Source organism: Chrysochloris asiatica, unplaced genomic scaffold (genome assembly GCF_000296735.1).
Source record: "Chrysochloris asiatica unplaced genomic scaffold, ChrAsi1.0 scaffold00140, whole genome shotgun sequence".
Classification (NCBI taxonomy): Eukaryota; Metazoa; Chordata; class Mammalia; order Afrosoricida; family Chrysochloridae; genus Chrysochloris; species Chrysochloris asiatica.
In genome coordinates this window covers 7,128,844-7,148,936 of record NW_006408658.1, presented here as the reverse complement: position 1 = coordinate 7,148,936, position 20,093 = coordinate 7,128,844, and the positions used below count along the sequence as shown (strand labels likewise).

The 20,093-nt window shown below is 41.5% G+C and overlaps 1 protein-coding gene across 3 annotated transcripts in view; it reads left to right on the top strand.

Moving 5' to 3' along the window:
- Positions 1 to 20,093, top strand: part of CLPB (ClpB caseinolytic peptidase B homolog (E. coli)) — a 208,692-nt gene that overhangs the window by 82,078 nt on the left and 106,521 nt on the right. For all 3 annotated transcript variants that reach the window (XM_006870266.1, XM_006870265.1, XM_006870267.1), the window contains one exon: positions 1,131 to 1,234. In XM_006870266.1, coding sequence (XP_006870328.1) covers positions 1,131 to 1,234 — 104 coding nt within the window. The remainder of the gene's footprint in view (positions 1 to 1,130; positions 1,235 to 20,093) is intronic.

The window sequence follows — 20,093 nt, the reverse complement described above, 5'->3', positions numbered from 1 at the left end:
GACCATCCCCTGAGCCTGCTTGGTTGGGTATTCTGTGTTGTTGTTGGCGGAGCTCTCTGCTATACATCCACCTGATCCGCCATCTTGTTTGTTCTTCTTTGAATGTTTTTAAAAGAAAATATATCTTTTGTAATTGGGAGAATATTTGATCATGTCACTTCCTCTTTTAACCCTTGAGTGGTTCATCTCATCTCACACTGTTCTTTCCCTTATGCTCTACTCCAACTTCTTTACGCTCAGATCTAGCACTATGCTGTCTTGCTGCCAGGATTTCTAGATGTATTGGGTCCTCCTATTTCACCATGCTCGATCCAGCTACTTAGCCTTCAAATCTTAAATATCTTAAATATTACTTCTTCTAGGAGGCCTTTCCTGAATCCCCTCCTTTGTTGTCCCACTAGCATACAAGACTTCTCCCATTAGAACCTTCAAAACACTTTACTGGAATTTTATGCTGAATTGTTACCCTTCCTTTCAGACTGTAAGCTCCATCCATGAGGGTCCAAATCCTAGCACCTAGAACAGTAATTAGCACTAAGTTGTTGTTGTTAAATGCCAACTAATCGGTTTCAACTCATAGCAACCTTGTATAGGGTTTCTAAGGAGCAGCTGGCAGGTTTGAACTGCCGACCTTGCTGTTAGTAATTCAGTGCTTATCTTACAGAGTCAAGGAGCTCTGGTTGCATAGTGGTTATGAGTCAGGCTGCTAACCTCAAGGTCAGCAGTTTGAAACTACAAGCCGCTTCGCGGGAGAAAAATAAGGCTTTCTACTCCTGTAAAGATTTACAACCTCAGGAACACTCTTCAGGATCACTATGAGTTAGAACCAACTCCGCAGTATGCTACCACTGCCATCCTACAGGGTCATACCAGGGCTCCTTTCTGAAAGTAATTGTTGTGTAAATAGTTTGTATTCTGTAGTTGTGAAAACTAGGCCTTACAGTGGTTAAGTAACTTGTCCAGAACTCTCAGCTAATGATTTCCTACCCTCACCTTTTACACGCCCAGAGTCCATGTTCTATTCACTGTACCATGCACATGAACAGGTAGATATCACCCTTAAACATACTTCAGAATCTGGGTCTGCTTCCTGGTCCTTGACTGCTTCTGACACTTATTGTTTTTTCCAGTGTGGTGCAGGTCTTGCTTGCCGCTGGGGCTGACCCCAACCTTGGAGATGATTTCAGCAGTGTTTACAAGACCTCCAAGGAACAGGGAATCCATTCTCTGGAAGGTAAGGGTAGATTACCCTGCTGCTCTGGGAGCTCTCCTCCCTGTGGCTTCCTGTAGTCCCGCTTTATGCCAGCTCAACCAGCAACTTGGAGTGAGAATCTATCCCTTCTCTTCTGAGAACTCATATACAACCCAGAAGGCTTGGAACAAGTGCTTGTCCCAGTCCCTCCTATATCTATAATGTATGTCACTTCAAAAGTCTTGAAGAATGAAACAAAGTTCTGATTTTCTAACTTACGAGGAAGGGAGAATATTGATTTCAACTGGTATTCTCCTGAAGGTGAAGGCGCCCAACTTGTGGAGTCTCAGATGAGTGGGCATTGGAGCAGGTGTCAATGAAATAACTAAGGCAACAGCATGGAATGTGGATTTGGTCTTCTTCCACTTCCAGCATACTTACCCTGCCCCAGAACTCAAAAAAAAAGGCCTCAATGCTTCCTTAAGAAGAAACTCAGAGCCTCATGAAGTCCTCAACACTGCTCTGAATACTGCCTCCATTCCAATATGTAAAATACAATCCTTTCAATAGTACTGGCTCCTCAACTTACTGTATGATTCAGGACAAGTGGTCATCCTCCTCTGTGCCTGATGTCTATGGTTGTAAAACGGAGTCATCATCAATGCCTCCTTCAGGATCCTTTGTGGGTAGTTTGAGTTCTGCTAAAGAAAGAAGTGGTGTGCTCCTGTACCAGAGCTGTCGCCTGTCTGCTAAAAGGCCTCTGGGGCAGGTCAGTCTGTGTTGCCTGTAGAGAGTATTTCTTTGAAAGTGAAGTTAAGAAGATAGCAGGTTATTTAAGCTCCAGACAGAAATGAGTATTCTACATTTGAGCTTTTGCTTATCCTGACTGTCTCTACTGTTTGTCCATTATCCTAAATCATTCACAGAAGCTGAGGTTCCCCTCAGATTTCCCACAACAGGGCCTCTGAGCAGTAACTGCTTTAGGTTGGTGGTGATACCAGGAGGACAGCCAGCTTGCTGTGAATGCTTGAAGGTCAATAAATTGACCGAAGGGAGCAATGTGCCAGTCTTTGGTCTATTCTTTTTTCCTTCCCAACTTTGTATTCTGATTTGGGTTAAAGTTTACAGAGAAAATTGGTTTTCCATTCAACAATTCATGCATATTTGATTCATGAAATGGATTGCAATCCCCACAATGTAACATTGCTCATCCTACTGCCTTCTTGTGTTTACTGTTTTCATTACTTCTTCCTTATCCCTTCTTGCCTTATAAGCCTGGGCAAATGCTGCCCCCCCCCTTTTTATTTTAAAGCTTTTATTGTGAATTGAGTGATAGTTTACAGGACAGATCATAAGTTTTGCATTCAACCAATTGTATTTTGTTTCATTGCAATGATTATAATCCCCTCCACGCACCATCAATTAATAGTATTTACCTCTGTTCTCTCTCTCTTTTTTTTTTATTTACACAAAACACTCAGAAAATATATATTCATTTAAACAGCCAAAGGGCATATTTTGCAAGTCAGTGTCCTGCCCACTGGCACACAGCCTTTCTCATTCCATGGGCCTGGAGCCCTCAGCTGCTCTGTCTCTCTACGCCATCACCTCTACTTCCATCTCTGCTGTCGCTGCTTCTCTGGCTAGGATCCCACACTCCACTCATGCTCTTCCCTCTTGATGGTCCTAGGGTCCTCTGCTCCTGGAATGAAAGATTAACCACTCCCCTCTTTTTGTTTCTACCTTTTCATCTTCTACCTTTACTATTGTGACAGTTGCAGTTAGTCATGATAGCAATTACTCATTATTGAATCAAAAGACTCCTTATCCCCATCTTCTCCCAACCCATTTCACCAGACCCATCTAGACAGGAAGAAAACTATTCAGTGGAGATTCTACCCTACTTCCCTCACTCTGAAACTAAGCACACTCTTGAAAACTTTAAGCCTGCCAATTTGTGCCATTACAGTACCCCATTTTTGGTAGCCAGTGTTTAAGTTGTCCATCCTCATTAACCCTGTGTACTGAGGAGATAGGCTTGATCCTTGATGTGAAGATGCCTTCGCTCTTGGTTGGAATTTTGAGCAACTACATCCATAAGCAAAGGTCAAATTCATCAAATTGTAGCAATTTACACTTGCTTCCTATATCAAACTTTATCTTCCTCTAGTCAAGCTCTGATCAACAAGCCATCCATGCTAATTCAAATGGGTACTATCTGCAAGTTTGTGCATTCTTGAACTCCTTCCCCCACTTCAGATCAGCTGGTCACTTCACTTTCAGCTCTAGGCCCCAGTGGCTAGGCTCAGGAGTTCCCAAGTCTCCCTAAGCTTCTTACCAACTAGCCCTTCTTCTTTTCTCTCTCATGTCAAGGTCTGTAGGTGTCTATGGAACATGGTTGAACTCAGCCCATATCTTCATTGCTGCCTTTCCACAAGTAGACCAACATGGTCACCAGTGAGCTTACAAGACTGCTCGTGTGTTCCCTTTGAGTTTCAGTCTTGAAAATTCTGTCCTTTTAATCGCATATGGTTGGTTGTCCTAAGGAGTGCATACCTCCCTGGTCTTATTGTTCACCTTGTAGACCTGTCGATTATTTGACTGAAAGTTGAGCCACAAGGGTAAGTTCAGTCCAGGCTTGAAGGATGTCTAAGGGCCATAGTCTCAGCTTCCACCAGAAAACCTGATCCATCTGTCAAGGTTCCGTTGTTATAACTAGATCATCTACAAAAACCTTCTGTGTGCTTGGCAGTAATTGCAACCTGCCCTCAGCTGTTCTTTTGAATGTTCTCAAATCTTGTCCTCTTACATGGTTATTTGAACCCTTTTCTGCCCATATGTCTTTCTTTCCTCCCAGTTGACAGTTCCTTGCATGTCAGGCCATGACCTATGCCTCCTTGGGTTCCCCACTGAGCCTGGAGGAATTATGTTCATTTTATGTTTCAAACACAGTAGAGTCTCCTGAGTACCAGTCTTATCCTATATTTGCCACCTGATATGTGGGCTCTCCTCTCCTCAGTCAAGCACGGCATTGCTGCCCTCAATTCTGTCTTCTGTTCAGGTGCTTTCACCAAAACTCAAAGAGGAACTTTTGCTTAAAGAGCCAGGGTCATGTAGGCAGGAAAAGATTATTTGCGTGTCTGCTCCTGTGTTCTCAGAATGCCAGAAGGGTTCAGTAAACAGTTTTGATTTCACAGAATCTCAGAGCTGGAAGACCATCTAATCTAACCTTTACTGTCTCATCAATCCCCAGCCTCTAAAATAGGAATTCCTGCTGTGCCCCCCTCACCCTTGCATCAGCCTGTTTTCTAAAGGCAACCCATTTCATTTTTATTTCTAACTGCATGAAAGAAGCTTGTTCATTCAGAAGTCTGCCTTCCTGAACTCGCTTACAGTTACTTTGTACTAAATTGGAAACTAAATAGAGTATGGCATCCATTTTTGTTCCATGGTTCAGATCTTTTAAAGTAGTGACCATTTTCTACTCTCTTCTCTTTTATATTCTTTTAACTTGTTTTCAAATGGTTATTTTCATTGTACCTTCCTCTTGTCCACTGGATAGACAGTACTTTCTCAAGGTCATTACTGAAATATCACTTCCAGAACAGGCGTGGATCTTGCTTTTCCATCTATACTTCTCTCAATGCAGACCATGTATGCATTCAAGTTTTGTAGCTTTGTGTCCTGATGGTTTTTTCCAGGTTGAAACTTTTATTCAACATTCTAGATCAGTGGTTGGTAAACTTTTTCTGAGAGAGCCAGATAGTAATATTTTAAGTTCTTCAGACATTTTCTGTTATTATGACTGAACTCGGCCATTTTAGTGCAAAGTTGATACATAAATGAATGACTATGGCTGTGTTCCAATAACACATCATTTATAAGAGTAGGCAACAAGCAAGATTTGGCCCATAGCCTATAATTTGCCAGTATATGTCCTAGGTGTTTCTTTCTTACTTATTTTCTTTTTTCGTCAGTTTCCATACCAGTCACCCTACATTCCAGATAGATAGGTCCATAAAACCCATTACCAATCAAGTCAATTCTGACTCACAGCAATCCTATTGATAGGCTAGATAACAAAAATATTAGAAAAGATTAATACATCTCCCATGAAATAAAGATAAGAATATTAACTTTCTTATTTTGTATGATCTACAAATTTAATGAGGACTTTCTGTGAATTATTTAATAAATATTTATTGAGTGCATTCCTGTATATGTCAGACATTGTTCTAGGCACTGCTGCATTAGACTGAAAAGATGCCTGCCATTATGTTTTTTATGTGCACATAATGTGCACCTTTGATTAAAGTGTTCATTAGGACTCTACTAAATACAGAATCCTGTAGCACATGATAAGAAATTGCCCTTTGGGACAATTTTGATCCATTATTCAAGATCCATGGAATATTTTTGTTAAACCAACTGTAAATCCACCAAACTTCATTCTTTTCTAGCCTCCATTTTTCCATCTTATCCACAAAATTAGGAGAGATTTTCTCAGCTTTCTTGCAAAAAAATTAAAAGGTGCCTAGCATTTGTTTGATTTTTCTCCCTCAAAATCCGAAAAGGAAATAAAGTTATACTGACATACTCATGTCATGTTCTTAGGGACGACAAAAACAATCATCTCTGAAGTGTTTAACAGCCTTTTAAAAAATATATTCAAGAATTATATCAGGCAGTATTGATAAATTTGCTGTACTTTAGTTTATAAGATGTACCTCTCTTCACCTTTTTTTTGTTTAATTCCAGACTACCTTTGCCTGCCACAATTGTCTGGCTGCTTAACGTATTTTCCTTGGTTCCCTAGTGTATAGGCTTAGATGTGATCTGCTCTATGACTTCATGTACCCTGCTTCTGACTCTGGGGCCTAGACAGTTACACTCCTTTAGTGGCATCTTTGACCTCTCCTCTCTCATTGCCACTTAAAGCCTTTAACTCTTTCTTAACCATGTTTTTCTTTCTTTTTTCTTTTAAGGGTATTTCATTGTTTCATCCATTCAACCAGTATATATTCAGTGCCTACTGTGAACAAGGAGTCCTAGTGTGACACTGTGGGCTAATGCCCTGGACTGCAAAGTTGGTTTGAACCACAAAGACAGTGGTTCAAGCTCATGAGCTGCTCCTTGGAAATCCTATACAGCGTTGCTATGGGTTGGAACTGACTCAACGGCACTTAACAACAACAACTATGAACAAGGCACTGTACTCTGAGTCATTCTCATTGATGTGAGTCCTATGATGCCAGGGACTGGCCTCGACATAGGGGTTCGGTTCACGATGTGGAAATACCTGGCAGTGATAGAGATAGCAAAAGAGACACAGAGACAAAACAAGAGAGACAAAGAGGCACCCAGAAACCAGGGTGGTTGCATCACTGGTGGGCAGACTTGGGACTACAGGCAGCAACTCACTGCCCTGCAATCTTTACTGCATGCCCTCCAACCCGTAATGCACACCTGGGCTGGCCTGGGCCTCTGTTTTATTTAGGGGAGGAGCTTCACACCAAGCTGGGAGGGACTAAAACAGGATACAGCTAACATCAGTAATTTTCCAGACACTCAGGTAACTTTACATCGTGCTTTGCTGGTTCGAATCCCAGGCCCACAACTTGGTTTCTCAGGCTCAATTAACATATCTACAGCCCCTGAGCTCAATTGAGGCAAGGTGAAAGGGAAGGACAAAAGGCTTGGGCGGAGTCCTGCTGTTTTGGCTTCTTGAGCCACGTTATCAGGAACTTGGCTGAAAAGCTAACACTTGGGACAGATTTAGGGAAGATGGCTTTTTTGTCTATAGAACAAAGACCCAGGAAGTAGCTAAGATATTTTTAGTTAATCTTGTGGAGAAAGGCTTGACCTTGCAACCTTTACAGTCTGGGCTTTTAGGAAAATATCACATTTATCTGTGGACATTAAGGGCTCATGTTTGGAATTAATAAATATAACTGAACACTAAGATGAAAAACAATTTACTATTAACTGCCAAGTGGCTAGATCTGTTACACTCGGGCCTATAGGGCCTCGAACCTCTTGACCAGGCTTACACGGTCTGCAACACTATGATTCTCCTTTCTTTGAATTGGGTTGACTTTTCTCTTAGGCAGTTATCTGAATTATTGGGGATGGGGCAGTGAGGAGGGTGGTGTAGAAAAAGTGCATGGTGACACCCTTTCTTGCCTAGAACATATATAGTCTCAGAAAAGTCTGACAGATTATCAATATTGGAGGAGAGGCAGTGCCAAAGTTTGTCAAGTTCATTAGATTTTAAATAGATATTTTTATGAGCCTCAGCCTATGCTCTGTACTCAGGAAAGGTGGTGAGTTGTAGTTTGTGATCTTCGAAGCCCTCCCTAAATCCCAGGAATATGTTCTTGGTCTACCTTACTGTTATGAAGATCAATAGATTAAATGTGTGAATTATACAGTGTCCTACAGTTGTAATTGCTTATTGTTGTTGTATGTTGTGAGGTGCCTTCGAGTCTATTCTGACTCATAGCAACCTTATGCACAACAGAACAAAACACTGCCCGGTCCTGTGCCATCCTCACAATCTTGAGCCCATTGCTGTTGCCACTATGCCAGTCCATCTCATTGGGGTCTTCCTCTTTTTCACTGACTCTCCACTTTACCAAGCATGATATCTTTCTCCAGGGACTGGTCCATCCTGATAATATGTCAATACAAGAGAAAAAGTCTCACCATCCTGGCTTCTAAGAAGTATTCTGGCTGTACTTCTCCCAACACAGATATGTTTGTTTTACTAGCAGTCCATAATACTTTTCATATTCTTCTCCAATACTATAACTCAAATGCATCAGTTCTTCTATGGTCTTCCTTATTCACTGTCCAACTTTCACATGCATATGAAGCTATTGAAAATGCCGTAACTTAGGTCAGGTGCACCTTAGTCCTCAAACTGACATCTTTGCTCGTGAACACTTTAAAGATGTCTTGTGCAGCAGATTTGCCTAATGCAGTACATCATTTGATTTCTTGGCTATTGCTTCCATGAGTGTTGATAGTGGATCCAAGCAAAATGAAGCCTTTGACAACTTCAGTCTGTTCTCCATATATCATGATGTATTTTATTAGTCCAGTTATGAAAATTTTTTGTTTTGTTTACATTGAGATTCAACCCATACTTAAGGCTTTGGTATTCATCAGTAAGTATTTTAAGTCCTCTTAGCTTTCAGCAAGCAAGATTGCATCATCTGTATATCACAGGTTGTTAATGAGTCTTCCTCCAATTTTGAGGCCACATTCTTCTTCATATAATAGCACTTCTTGGAGTATTTGCTCAGCATACAGACTGAATAAGTATAGTGAAAGAATACAACCCTGGCACATACCTTTCCTAATTTTAAACCCTTCAATATCCCCTTGTTCTGTTGTGCCTTAGTGTATGTACAGGTTCTAATGAGCATAATTAAGTGTTCCGGAATACTCATTCTCCACAATGTTATCCATAGCTTGTCATGATCAACACAATCGAAATCCTTTTCGTAGTCAATACAATACAGGTAAACATCTTTTTGGTATTCTGTGAGATCAGAAATGATATCCCTCATTCCACATCCTCGTATGAATCCAAGTTAAACCTCAGGCAGTTCCCTGTCAATGCATTTGCAGCCATTTCTTAATTCTCTTCAGCAGAATATTACTTGCATGGGCTATTAATGATATTGTCTGGTGATTTTCACATTCTGTTAGATCACCTCTCTTTGGAATGGTTACGAATATAGATCTCTTCCAATCAGTTGGCCAGGTAGCTCTCTTCTAAATTTCTTAACATAGATGATTATCTCCAGCACTGCATCAGTGTGTTGAAAGATTTCTATTTGTTCTTTGCCAATGCCTTCAACGCACTTTGGACTTCTTCCTTCAGTACTGTTGACTCTTGATTGATCATATGCTCTTACAGTGGTTGAATATTATCCATTTATTTTGGTACAGTGACTGTGTATTCGTTCCATCTTCTTTTGAAACTTTCTACATCATTCAGTATTTTGCCTATTGTTGTTGTAAAGTTGCTGTTGAGTGGGTTCTGACTCATAGCCACCCTATATAGTGTTTCTGACGAGCGGCTGGCGGATCAGAACCGCTGATCTTGTGGGTTCAGATCCGACATTGCACTCGAGTGCTTATCCTATAGTGCTGCCTCATAGAATTCTTCAGTATTTCAAGTTTAAGGTTTAATTTTTTCTAACATTCTTTCAGCTTGAGAAATACTGAGCATGTTCTTCATTTTAGATTTTCTAACTCCAGGTCTTTGCACATTTTATTATAATACTTAACTTTGTCTTCTCGAGCTGCCCTTTGAAATTTTTTGTTCACCTCTTTTACTTCCTCATTTCTTCCATTTGCTTTTAGTGTCTTTCCTGGAGAGCAAGTTCCAGTCTCTTTTGACATCCAATTTGGTCTTTTCCTTCTTTCTTGTCTTCTTAATGACCTTTTGCTTTCTTTATGTATGACGTTCTTAATGTCATCCCACAACTCTTTTGGTCTTCGGTCATTAGTGTCTAATGCATTAAATCTGTTCTTTAGATGATTTCTAAATTCATGTGGGATATGTTCAAGATCAGGAGTCCTGGTGTGGTGCTGTTGGCTAATGCGCTGGACTGCAAAGTGTGTTTGAAATACAAAGTTGGCAGTTCAAGCTCACCAGCTGCTCCTCAGAAACAGGTTTGCTATGGGTCAGAACCAACTCAATGGCACTTAACAACAATAACATGTTCAAGATCAAATTTTCGCTAGCATAAACTTGTTTTAATTTTTTTTCAGCTTCAGCCTGAACTTGAGCAATTTATGATTTGTTCCATAGTCTGTGCCTGGCCTGGTTTTAGCTGATGATATAGAGATTTTCCTTCTCTTCCCACAGTTGTAGACAGTTTCATTTGTGTGCATTCCATCTGGTGAGGTCCATGTATATATTCATCTTTTGTGTTGTTTATAAAAGATTTTTGCAATGAAGAAGTCTTTGGTCTTGCAAAATTCTGTCCTGCCATCTCCAGCATGATTTCTATCACCAAGGCCATCCTTTCCAACTACTGATCCTTCCTCTTTGTTCCCAACTTTGCATTCCAATTACCAGAAATTATCAATACATCTTGACTGCATTCAGTTTCACACTGAAGAAGTTGGTAGAATTCTTCAGTTTCATTATCATTGGCTTTAGTGGTTGGCATGTAAATTTGAATAATAGTGTATTAACTGGTCCCCTTTGTAGGTGTATGCATATTATCCTATCATAAACAGAATGATACTTCAAGATAGAGCTTAAAATTGTCTTTTTGATGATGAACATGACACTATTCCTCTTCAATTTTATCATTCTCAGCAAAATAAGCCATATGATTCTCAGCTTCAAAGTGACCAATACCAGTCCATTTAAGCCCAGTATTTCCTAGGATATTGATCTTTATGCATTCCATTTCATTTTTGACAACTTCCAGTTTTCCTAGAGTCATACTTTGTACATTCCATGTTCCAATTAATGCATGTGTACAGCTGTTCTTCCTCATTTTGAGTTGTGCCCCATCAGCAAATGAAGGTCCCGAAAGCTTTACTCTATTCACACCATCAAGGTCAACTCTATTTTGAGGAGGCAACTCTCCAAAGTGTCTTCCGACCTAAGGGGCTCATCTTCTGGTAGTATGTCTAACAGTATTATGGTACAATTTATCATGTTTCAATATTCAGTAATCTGGTGCTGACAGTGTTCCACTGCTATTCATAAGGCTTTCAGTGGTTTAAACATTCAGAAGTAGTCCACCTCATCTTCTTCCTATTCTATCAGAGTCCAAAAGCTCAGCTAAAACCTGTTCACCGTGGGTGTACCCTGCTGGTATTTAAATTACCAGTGGTATAGCTTCCAGCATCACAGCAACTTGTAAACCACCACAACACAACAAACTGACCAACAGGTGGTGGAATTGCTCATTAGCTTCTTGTATTTATAGTTCAGTGTACATCTATCGAGTATTGGGCACTCTGCCAGGAGTTGGGACTATAAAAATAAATTTGAGGTGTCTTCTAAAAGTTTGTGCAAAAGGGATTTAAAAGATAAAGGTATTTTCCACAAACTTTTTGAAGACCCTTCATATTTACTGTTATATTACATTGTATTGTATTGTATTGTATTGTATTGTATTGTATACTGTGAGGGTCTAGGCCCTCATAGTGCTCCCAGTCAAGTAAGAAGAAGGAACACAGAACAAGGAATTCCCAGTATAGGGTAATAAAGCTAAAGGTGGGTGTAGGTTGTTCTGAAAAGAGAATGATGAACTCTGCCTGGGGCAGGCTTGTGTCTGGAAGTGTCTATTGGGTCCTAAGGATTGACTCCTATTGGGTCCTAAAGATGGATTCAAGCTGGGAGGAATGGACCTTCCAGGCTGAAGGAATAACACTTTACAGTAACATTGAGGGGGCATGGGGAGAGCCATGTGTAGCCCCACTTACCTATCTAGGTAAGACCAGCTAGGTAAACAGGGCTACACATGGGAGAACTTTTCTTCAGCATTCACTCCCTAGAACATGTAAGACACTTCTAAGGAGTGAATGCTGTATCCTGAAGCTCATTAATGGATTTTAAGCAGGGAACCATTCTGGCGGGGTGAAGGATAAAATTGGAGGAGAGAGATTAACAATGGTTCTCGATGTTTTAGGAGTGATGGGTCCCTTTGAGAAGCTAATGAAAAGCTATGCTCATCTCTCTCAACATGCATTGTAATTTCTGAGAATTTCTAATGGTTATCTTTGGCTATGGAGAAAATAGATTTTAGAAAAATATTAGAAGGAGGTTGAGTACTTAGTGGAAGGAATGTGGGAATTGATGGAAAAGGAGGCATCCATGGTGACACCGCAGTTTCAGATATGGGTGAACAGTTAGGCATGTGGATCTGGAATTCAAAGGAGAAGTCTGGCAAGAGATGGATTTAGGAGTCACCAGCATTTGCATGTTACAACAATGGGCGTGGGTGAAGCTGCCCAAGGAAAGAATTTAAAGCAAAGAGAATCTAGGCATCTTGTATTACCTATGAACATTGTCCCATAACAAGCAGCCTGCTCAGCTGAAAGCCTTAACAGCATCTTCCACCCTTGTCCAGGTTGGTGTTTCTGAGTAATTTCTCTATGGAGTTGTATTTTGACTCAGGACAAGGCAGAAGCCTGCCTCAGAGGTACTGAGAAGCGCACTGCGTAATGGTGACTAACAGAAGCCAGACTTCTGCCCATCAGGAATGCTGTAAAGAGGATTCTTGCCCTGGAGCTTTGGATTGTATGACCTCCAAGGTCCGTCCATGTCAGTCCTGTAATTTCTAAGGTTCTAGGAGTCTCTGGCTTCACCATCAGAGCAAGTAATGTACTTGGAAGGTAATATCAAAACACTTAAACCCACTGCTGTCAAGTTGATTCCAACTCATAGAGACCCTGCATGGGGTTTCCAAGGCTGCGAATCTTTACAGGAACAGGAAGCCTCATCTTTCTCCCTTGGAGTGACTGGTGGGTTTGAACTGCCGACCTTCCTGTTTGCAGTCCAGTGCTTTTGGGGAGGTAAAGAGGAGAGAAATCAGGACGGGAATGGTATCCTAAATCAGACCACGGCTTAAGCAAAGGCATGGAGGTGGGACAAATATGAAGGGAACACGAAGATCGCGACCACTTCTCTGCCAGCTAGTCGCCTTCTAAAACCACATTCCATTCAGTGTCTCGAGCCCCACCCTGCCCACTCCAGGAGAGTTCCACTTGTGGCTGGCTGATGGGTGGTGGGCCCCAATCCTCAGGTGGAAGAGACAATAAATTAGTGGTAACAGTAAACAAGTCGCCCAGCCGGGGATGCCGCTGGCTGCTTGTAAGTAACTGTTATAAACATTGGGTGTCTGGGGCTGTCAGAAATGCAAGCGAGCACTCTGAGCGCCTCTCATATGTACAATTAAAACAATAAAACACGGCAGATACGTGGCCAGAGCAGGGTTATAAATCAGCTTCTCTTCTCAGCTCCAAGTGGTGGCTAAATAAAGATGAGTTGTGCAGAAGCTGGATTGGCTTGGGGCCCCTCTGGTGATAAAGGGCCTGGTTTGCCAAGCTTGACCTGCCAGGACCAGCCCAACCAGCCTCAGTGGGCCCCTTCTTATATCCCATCTGCTGGGACTGAAGGTCCTAGCCTAATCCAGCTCCCATCTCTGTGTCTTCAGATAAGGGACAAGATGGTGCAGGCTGGCGCATCACTAACTAGTGGACAAGTGCCCTGGCGTTCAGGAAGTGGCTAGGAGTTCCCACTGGCGGTAATGGAACTGCTCTCTATAATATTTCAACCCTTGCCTAGCACTGCCAAAGAACAGGCTCATCCCAGCTCATCTTTTCAACTGATTGCTACATATGTTAACGCGGTACCCACTGAGTCGCCAGCCTTGACCAGCAGAGCTTAAACTCAGATGGGAGTAATAAAGCAACCAAGAAATAAGAGTGTCAGGTGGCATGGCAAAAGACCTGCCTCAAGAGCTTGTTTAAAACACAGATTCCTGAAACCCACACCCAGAAAGTCAGACTCAGTATGTCTGGAATGGGGCCTAAGAGTTTGCATCTCTAACAGGCTCCCACTCTGAGTAGCATGGTCTAGTAGCTGTGACCTTGTGTTTGAACTGCTTAAAAAACTCCACTGGACATTTGCCCTCCAGGAAGACATCTACTTTTGCCTCCTTAAGCTTCACTCATAGGCAGGCTGTGTGTCTAAGCCATGGTATTGTGAGTGTGTAGAACACTTGCTACTGTGACACTCTAAACACTTTTCTGCACCCCTCAGGCTAGCTCCTTATTTGTAAAAGAAAGGTTATTGGAAGAGTCAGAGGTAGTACATTTATCCCTAACCTATAGCCTAGAACATAAAAGGAATTCCATTAAGGTAAGCTTCTCTTTTTGCGTCATCATTATCCTCATCATACCCATATGGAACTACATTTAGTCTTTGACACAGACTTCCAAATGCTTTTCTGTAGTTTGTTTATTGTTGTTAGGTGCCACTGAGTCGATACTGACTCACAGCAAACACTATGCACAGTAGACCGAAACACTGCCCGGTCATGGGCCAAAATCACAATCGTTGCTACGTCTGAGCCCTTTGCTGTTGTCACTGTGCCAGTCTATCTCCTTGGAGGTCTTCCTCTTTTTCTCCTACCCTCCACTTTACCAAAGATGATATCATTCTCCAGGGACTGGTCCCTCCTGACAGTATTTCCGAAGCATGACAGATGAAGTCTAGCCTGCCTAGCTTCCAAGAGGCACTCTGGCTGTACTTCTTCCAACTGTTTGTTCTTTTGGCAGTCCATGGTACTTTTCAATATTCTCCTCCAACACCTAACTTAAATGCATCAATTCAGTGTTTCACTGCTATTCATAAGGTTTTCAGTGACTAAGTATTCAGAAGTAGTCCATCTCTCCTTCCTCGACTATCTTCATCTGGTAGTTCAGTTGAAACCTGTCCCTTATGGCATAATGCCTGTGGCATAGCTTCCAGAATCACAGCAACACAAAAGCCACCACAGTGTGACAAACTGACAAACAAGTGGTGGAAGTAGCTGTAGTTAACTACTACTTAACAGGAAGTAGTTTTTGTAGTAGTTAACTGTTAAGGTAGAAAACTGTGGTAGCAAAACAGACAAATATTATTTAAAGTCTAAGGAATGGCTTGGCCGTTACCTTGCTGTGTGGCCTTTGGAAGTTTCTTTATCTCTCTGAGCCTTGATTTTCTCATCCACAGACAATAATATTTCTTACTTCACAGACTGGTTGTGAGTATTAAATCAAAGTATTTTGAAGCACCTGTGAAAATACAGGTATCATGGAAGGTGCTGTCAATAACAATAATTAACAAAACTAAAGATTGAAGACATGACCAAGACAGTATTTCTCAAGAATTCAGTCAGAAGTACAAATAACATGGACTGTCATGAGGAATGGGAATCTCTGGCGGAAGTAGTCAGAGAAATAAAGTAAGATTTGAGCCTCAAAGTACAGGATGATTTGGGAAAGGTTTCAGTGGGTCAATGCAGTTAGAGAGTAGAGAAGGTGTGAGTAGAGAAGAGTTGTTCTCTGTCCAAAACACTTGGATGGAAAACAGAAAAATAAGTTTCAGACCAACGAGGCACCTTCTTAGGGTGATGCATCCACACAGCAGAAGATTCGTTTTTGAGAGTAGTGAGCAGTAAAAATGTAACAGTAGTGGACTGGGGCCAGATCAAGATGGATGGACTTTTTCCTTTAAACCAAAAGGAGCTTTGAGGACCCTAGAAGAAAAGGTATTGTAGGAGCTGATTCTCCCAGGGTGGAGAAGTAGGGGGGAGATGATGATGAGACCACAAGGATGATGATAGCAGTAGGAGGTGACATTTATTGATACTTACTCCATGCTCATGGAGGCATGGCTGTTCAGTAGGATAAAGCACTTGACTGTAAACCACAAGGTTGGCAGTTTGAGTCCACCAGCCGCTCTGCAGAAAAAAGATGAGGTTGTCTTTTCCCACAAAAATTTACAGCCTCAGTCAGATATTGATGTAACAAATACAGCAAAGGGTTTAGATGCTTATCACACTACAATAGAGGAGCTCTGCTCACTGAAGAGAAGGTCTCTGTGAGTGTGAGGAACGTGGGAAAGCTGTTACTTCCACTCACGTATCACAACTCAGAGTTGAGAGGTTGTGTCAGAAACTGGATGTTCCATCCACACTGTGATCATGGGACTCTGCCATGAAACAGCGCTGAACGTGAACAGAGATTCGCAGTGACACATGACAGCGTATTTGTAACTGCAGGGATGTGTCCTTATCAGCTGTGCAGACTGCCTCTGTTCACATGTCATTTGCCTTTCTAACTCTTTGGCTATTATAATAAAGACAATGACCGACCTTGACAAAAAAAAAAAATTTACAGCCTCAGAAATCCTGTCCAGGGTCACTATGAGTCAGAACCAACTCCACAGTACTTAACAACAAACTATGTGCACAGCAACCCTATAATACAGACACTAAAGGAACTGAAACAGAAGCATGGTGCCAAATGCCAACAGAATGGTCTCCTGCTCATGTATAAATCTAAAAACCAGATCAGCTTGTATACGTGTACCTTACAGTTAGTTTAGAACCACTGGTTTGTCCAAAGTGTGCTGGGAGGCTTAGGAACTTATCAGGCCAAAAGCTCTTTGGCTAGTTACTATTTTAAATCAATACCCCTCCTTCTTCCTCATCACTGTCCAGACCCAGAAACAGCCTAGTCTTATCTGTAGGTCCAGTGGTTTACAGTCACCTGCATGGCAGTGAATCCACTGTCAGTCCACCAGGCATTTTGACCAACTTCAAGACTAAGTCTGTCAGCCCCTTAGTTAATTGTTTTCATCATGTTTGCCCTCCAAACCTATATATATATATATATATATATTTGACTAGGAGAGGGAGATAGACTAGTTGACATGTTTTATTAAAAAGAATAAATTCTGTTGCATTTATAAAAATAAAAAGTGGGATGGGGTGGCAAAGACATGTCTTGTGATTTTTAACTGATTTACATATTTTGTGTATAAATATTTTTTCATCAAAAGTTCCAAATCAGGCATAGGTCCCACACACCACAAAATATATTAGAGACATTTATATGGATAGCAGGAAGGGAGACAGAGGGCTGAAATTTTCCAGGCACCCAGTGATTGATGGGGGCTGAGGCTCCCCCTGACGCTTTATTGAGTTTCCGATGATTATCTCTTGCTGAGACATTTTTTACAGATGACGGTCGAGCTGTCACAATGGACCATGGGGGAAAAAAACCCAACAATAATAACACTTTAATCTTTTTACTGCACTGCTCCCTAGTATCTCAGATTCATCTTCCCTGACGCACGCAGTTCATTATTCTGCCCCTCCCTGGATGGGAAATAAAGGAAAATAAATATATATGTAGACACACTTACCCACATACATACACACACACACGGAGTATATAAAAGAGACCACCTCAGAACCAGAGAGGGGCAGAATTTATTGTTCTTTTTGCAAGTGTTGAGGTTTATTAGTAGAGATGCTGGCTTGGCTTGGAATTGGCTATTAATTACAGCATTTTGTATTTGTTTTTTATTGCGAGTTTTTAACATCTTGAAAAAAGAAAAGGCAGAGGAGAGGCAAGCAGGTGTAGGGATGGGGAGCACAGAGGGACCAAGTTTGACCAACCAAACAGCATAGCTAGCTCAGAGGCAAAGAAAGCAGGCTCCTTTCTCTTATTGCCACCCTGCCCCTAAGGATCCCTGGAGCTGAAAGAATTCTGCTTTGGTTAGTATAGGGTGAAGGGGAAAGGTCAATTCAGAATTATTACAGGGCAGATCAAAGAGAATCTAGATACCAGTGAATATGTTGCTACTCTGTAAGTTAGATGGGAAGTAGACGAGATTTGAACAGAGTTTTGATGAGTCTATAGATCATTGAAAAACAGATTCTTAGAGTTTACTTTACCCTTTAAACTTGATGTGATGGAGAGATCTGAACTCTGGAAAACCACACTAGGGTCTGTGGTCAAAGGTGGGGTCCTGGGCCAAATAGGATGCCATGCTGTCTTATACCACTGACAGGGTCAGTGGCCAACCTTCCTGGTCTCCCCTTTCCCTTACATGGGACTGAGAAGTGATGGGCTTGAGGCCCTATAGAAAAGCTGTCCTTGATGTATCACTAATAAAATAAGTGCTGACCCAATCTTCTCATTAATTCACTATACCTTTTCTGAGGAAATCCTGTGTGCCTGCTTCTGTGCTATGATATGGTTATAATGAGATGAACCAGGTTCCTTTTCTTCAGAAACTACCTAGTCCTTGAGAAGAGAGCATGGTGTCTGAAAACCATTTCCAAATGGGATCTGGTCCTCCAGCCATAGGTCAACTCAAATGACAGTGAGTGTGTCTTCTCTGTTTGAAAAATAAAGAGAAATACAAGACACAATCTCTGTCCTTCAGGAACCTGTTTTCTACTTGGGAAACATGATTAACATCCATTCACTAAAGAAATATTTATAGAGCATCTGCAACATTCAGATGCCATCTGGAAGAGGGGTATTTTTTAAATACTAATTACTTTAGAGGAAAGGGAGACCAGTGAAAATAAGGTGCTTGAGTTGTAAAGGATGGGTGACGCATAGATAAATAAAAGGAAAGAATAATGAAGCCATATCATCACATAGAGAAAAGAATCTATGCCTTTGAACATACCAGCTAGGTCATTGACCAATAATGTGACTTTAAGCAAGTTATATAAAGATGCTTTAAAAAATTTATGGAAATTTTAAATTAAAAGATAATGGAATTTTTCCATGAACTTTTGAAGCCCCCTTATATGAGCCTAAGTAAAAAGGTAACATAGAAACATTTATTAAACAAAAATATCAAAATGTGAAGCTTTTGTTTCCATCAGTCTCTATATACTTCTAAAGGTGGTATTTCCATTTCTGTGGTCCTGTAAGATAAGCACTGGACCACAAGGTCAGTTTGAACTGCAAGGCCAAGTTCAACCTCACCAGATGCTCCTCAGTTACTATGAGTCAAAACTGACTCAATGGCACTTAACAACAACAAACCATTCCCCAAAGAATTCTACATTCTTTGATCCACACTACATCCAAACAACAGTTTTGGCATCTTTGGAGCACACAAATCATGTTCGTTTTATATGTTCTTTGAGATTAGGAAACAAAAAAGTCTGAAGGGATAAGATCAGGGATATAGGGTGGATGTTTGCCAATGAAATTCTTATAGGACAGTCCTTGCTATCCTCAAAGAAAAAACAGGTACCTTATCACCATAGAAAAAAATGTTATGCTGCAAATATCCTGTCCGTTTCTCACCAATGCACTTTTCAGTTTCTTAACACTTCTTAATAAGCCCCCATGATCATCCTGTTTCTTCAGGAAAATCTATCAGAATTATCCCTTTGGAATCCCAAGCAACAGTTTCCATAACCTTCTGAGCTGACCTCTCTGTCATGAATTTAACTGACCCAGCAAATCCCCTCAGTAGCTACTGTTTTGTTAGACCTTGCTCTCTGAACCATACTGGTAAATCCAAGACTTGTCTCTGCTTACTACTATTTCCACAAAATTGTGTGCTTTAACTTTGATCTTACTTTAAAAAACGGATATGAAGGAGACGTCCTGGGTAAGATGGTGGTAAGCAGACACACTGAGCAGTCCATCTGCAACAAAGATGTGGGAGACCAGAGGAAAGAGATACAGGTGGTGATTCTGGAATCTTGAGCTTCAGAGTGTAGGAAAGAGGGGGGTTGAGTGCCAACTGGAAGAGGAAGTGGAACAGGAGCAGTGAGAGAAGAAAACTGGATGAACTGTATGCTGACCTGGAGCGAAATGCCCATCTTATGCTTTTGAATGGGGCTGTGGATACAGCAGCCTGCAGCCAAGGACACAACTGGAGGTTGGCAGCAAGGGTGGTGCAATATTCCCATATTTCCTTGCTATTCTGGCTAACTAGGGGTATGGCCAGCCCCCTCATCACCAACCCAGAGACCAATGGCACCCCCACCATAACAGCCTCTGCTCTGCCTGAGGTCAGGTGCCAGGCATAGTGGCCCTGCTTCTGGAGGCACGTGAACTCACCCTGAACTATATACTACACAAACAATGAACGGAAAACCATAGTCACACTTCCAGTCTCTGCCACATCCACCAGGAGACAGGTTGTGAGTGCCTGAGAACACACCAATGTACAATCATCAATTAAATATAAATTTCTTGTTGTTGTTGTCAGGTGCCATCGAGTCAGTACTGACCCATAGTGACCTTATGCACAGCAGAACAAAACACTGCCTGATCCTGGGCCAACCTCACTACTGTTGCCACGCTTGAGTCCATCAATGCTGCC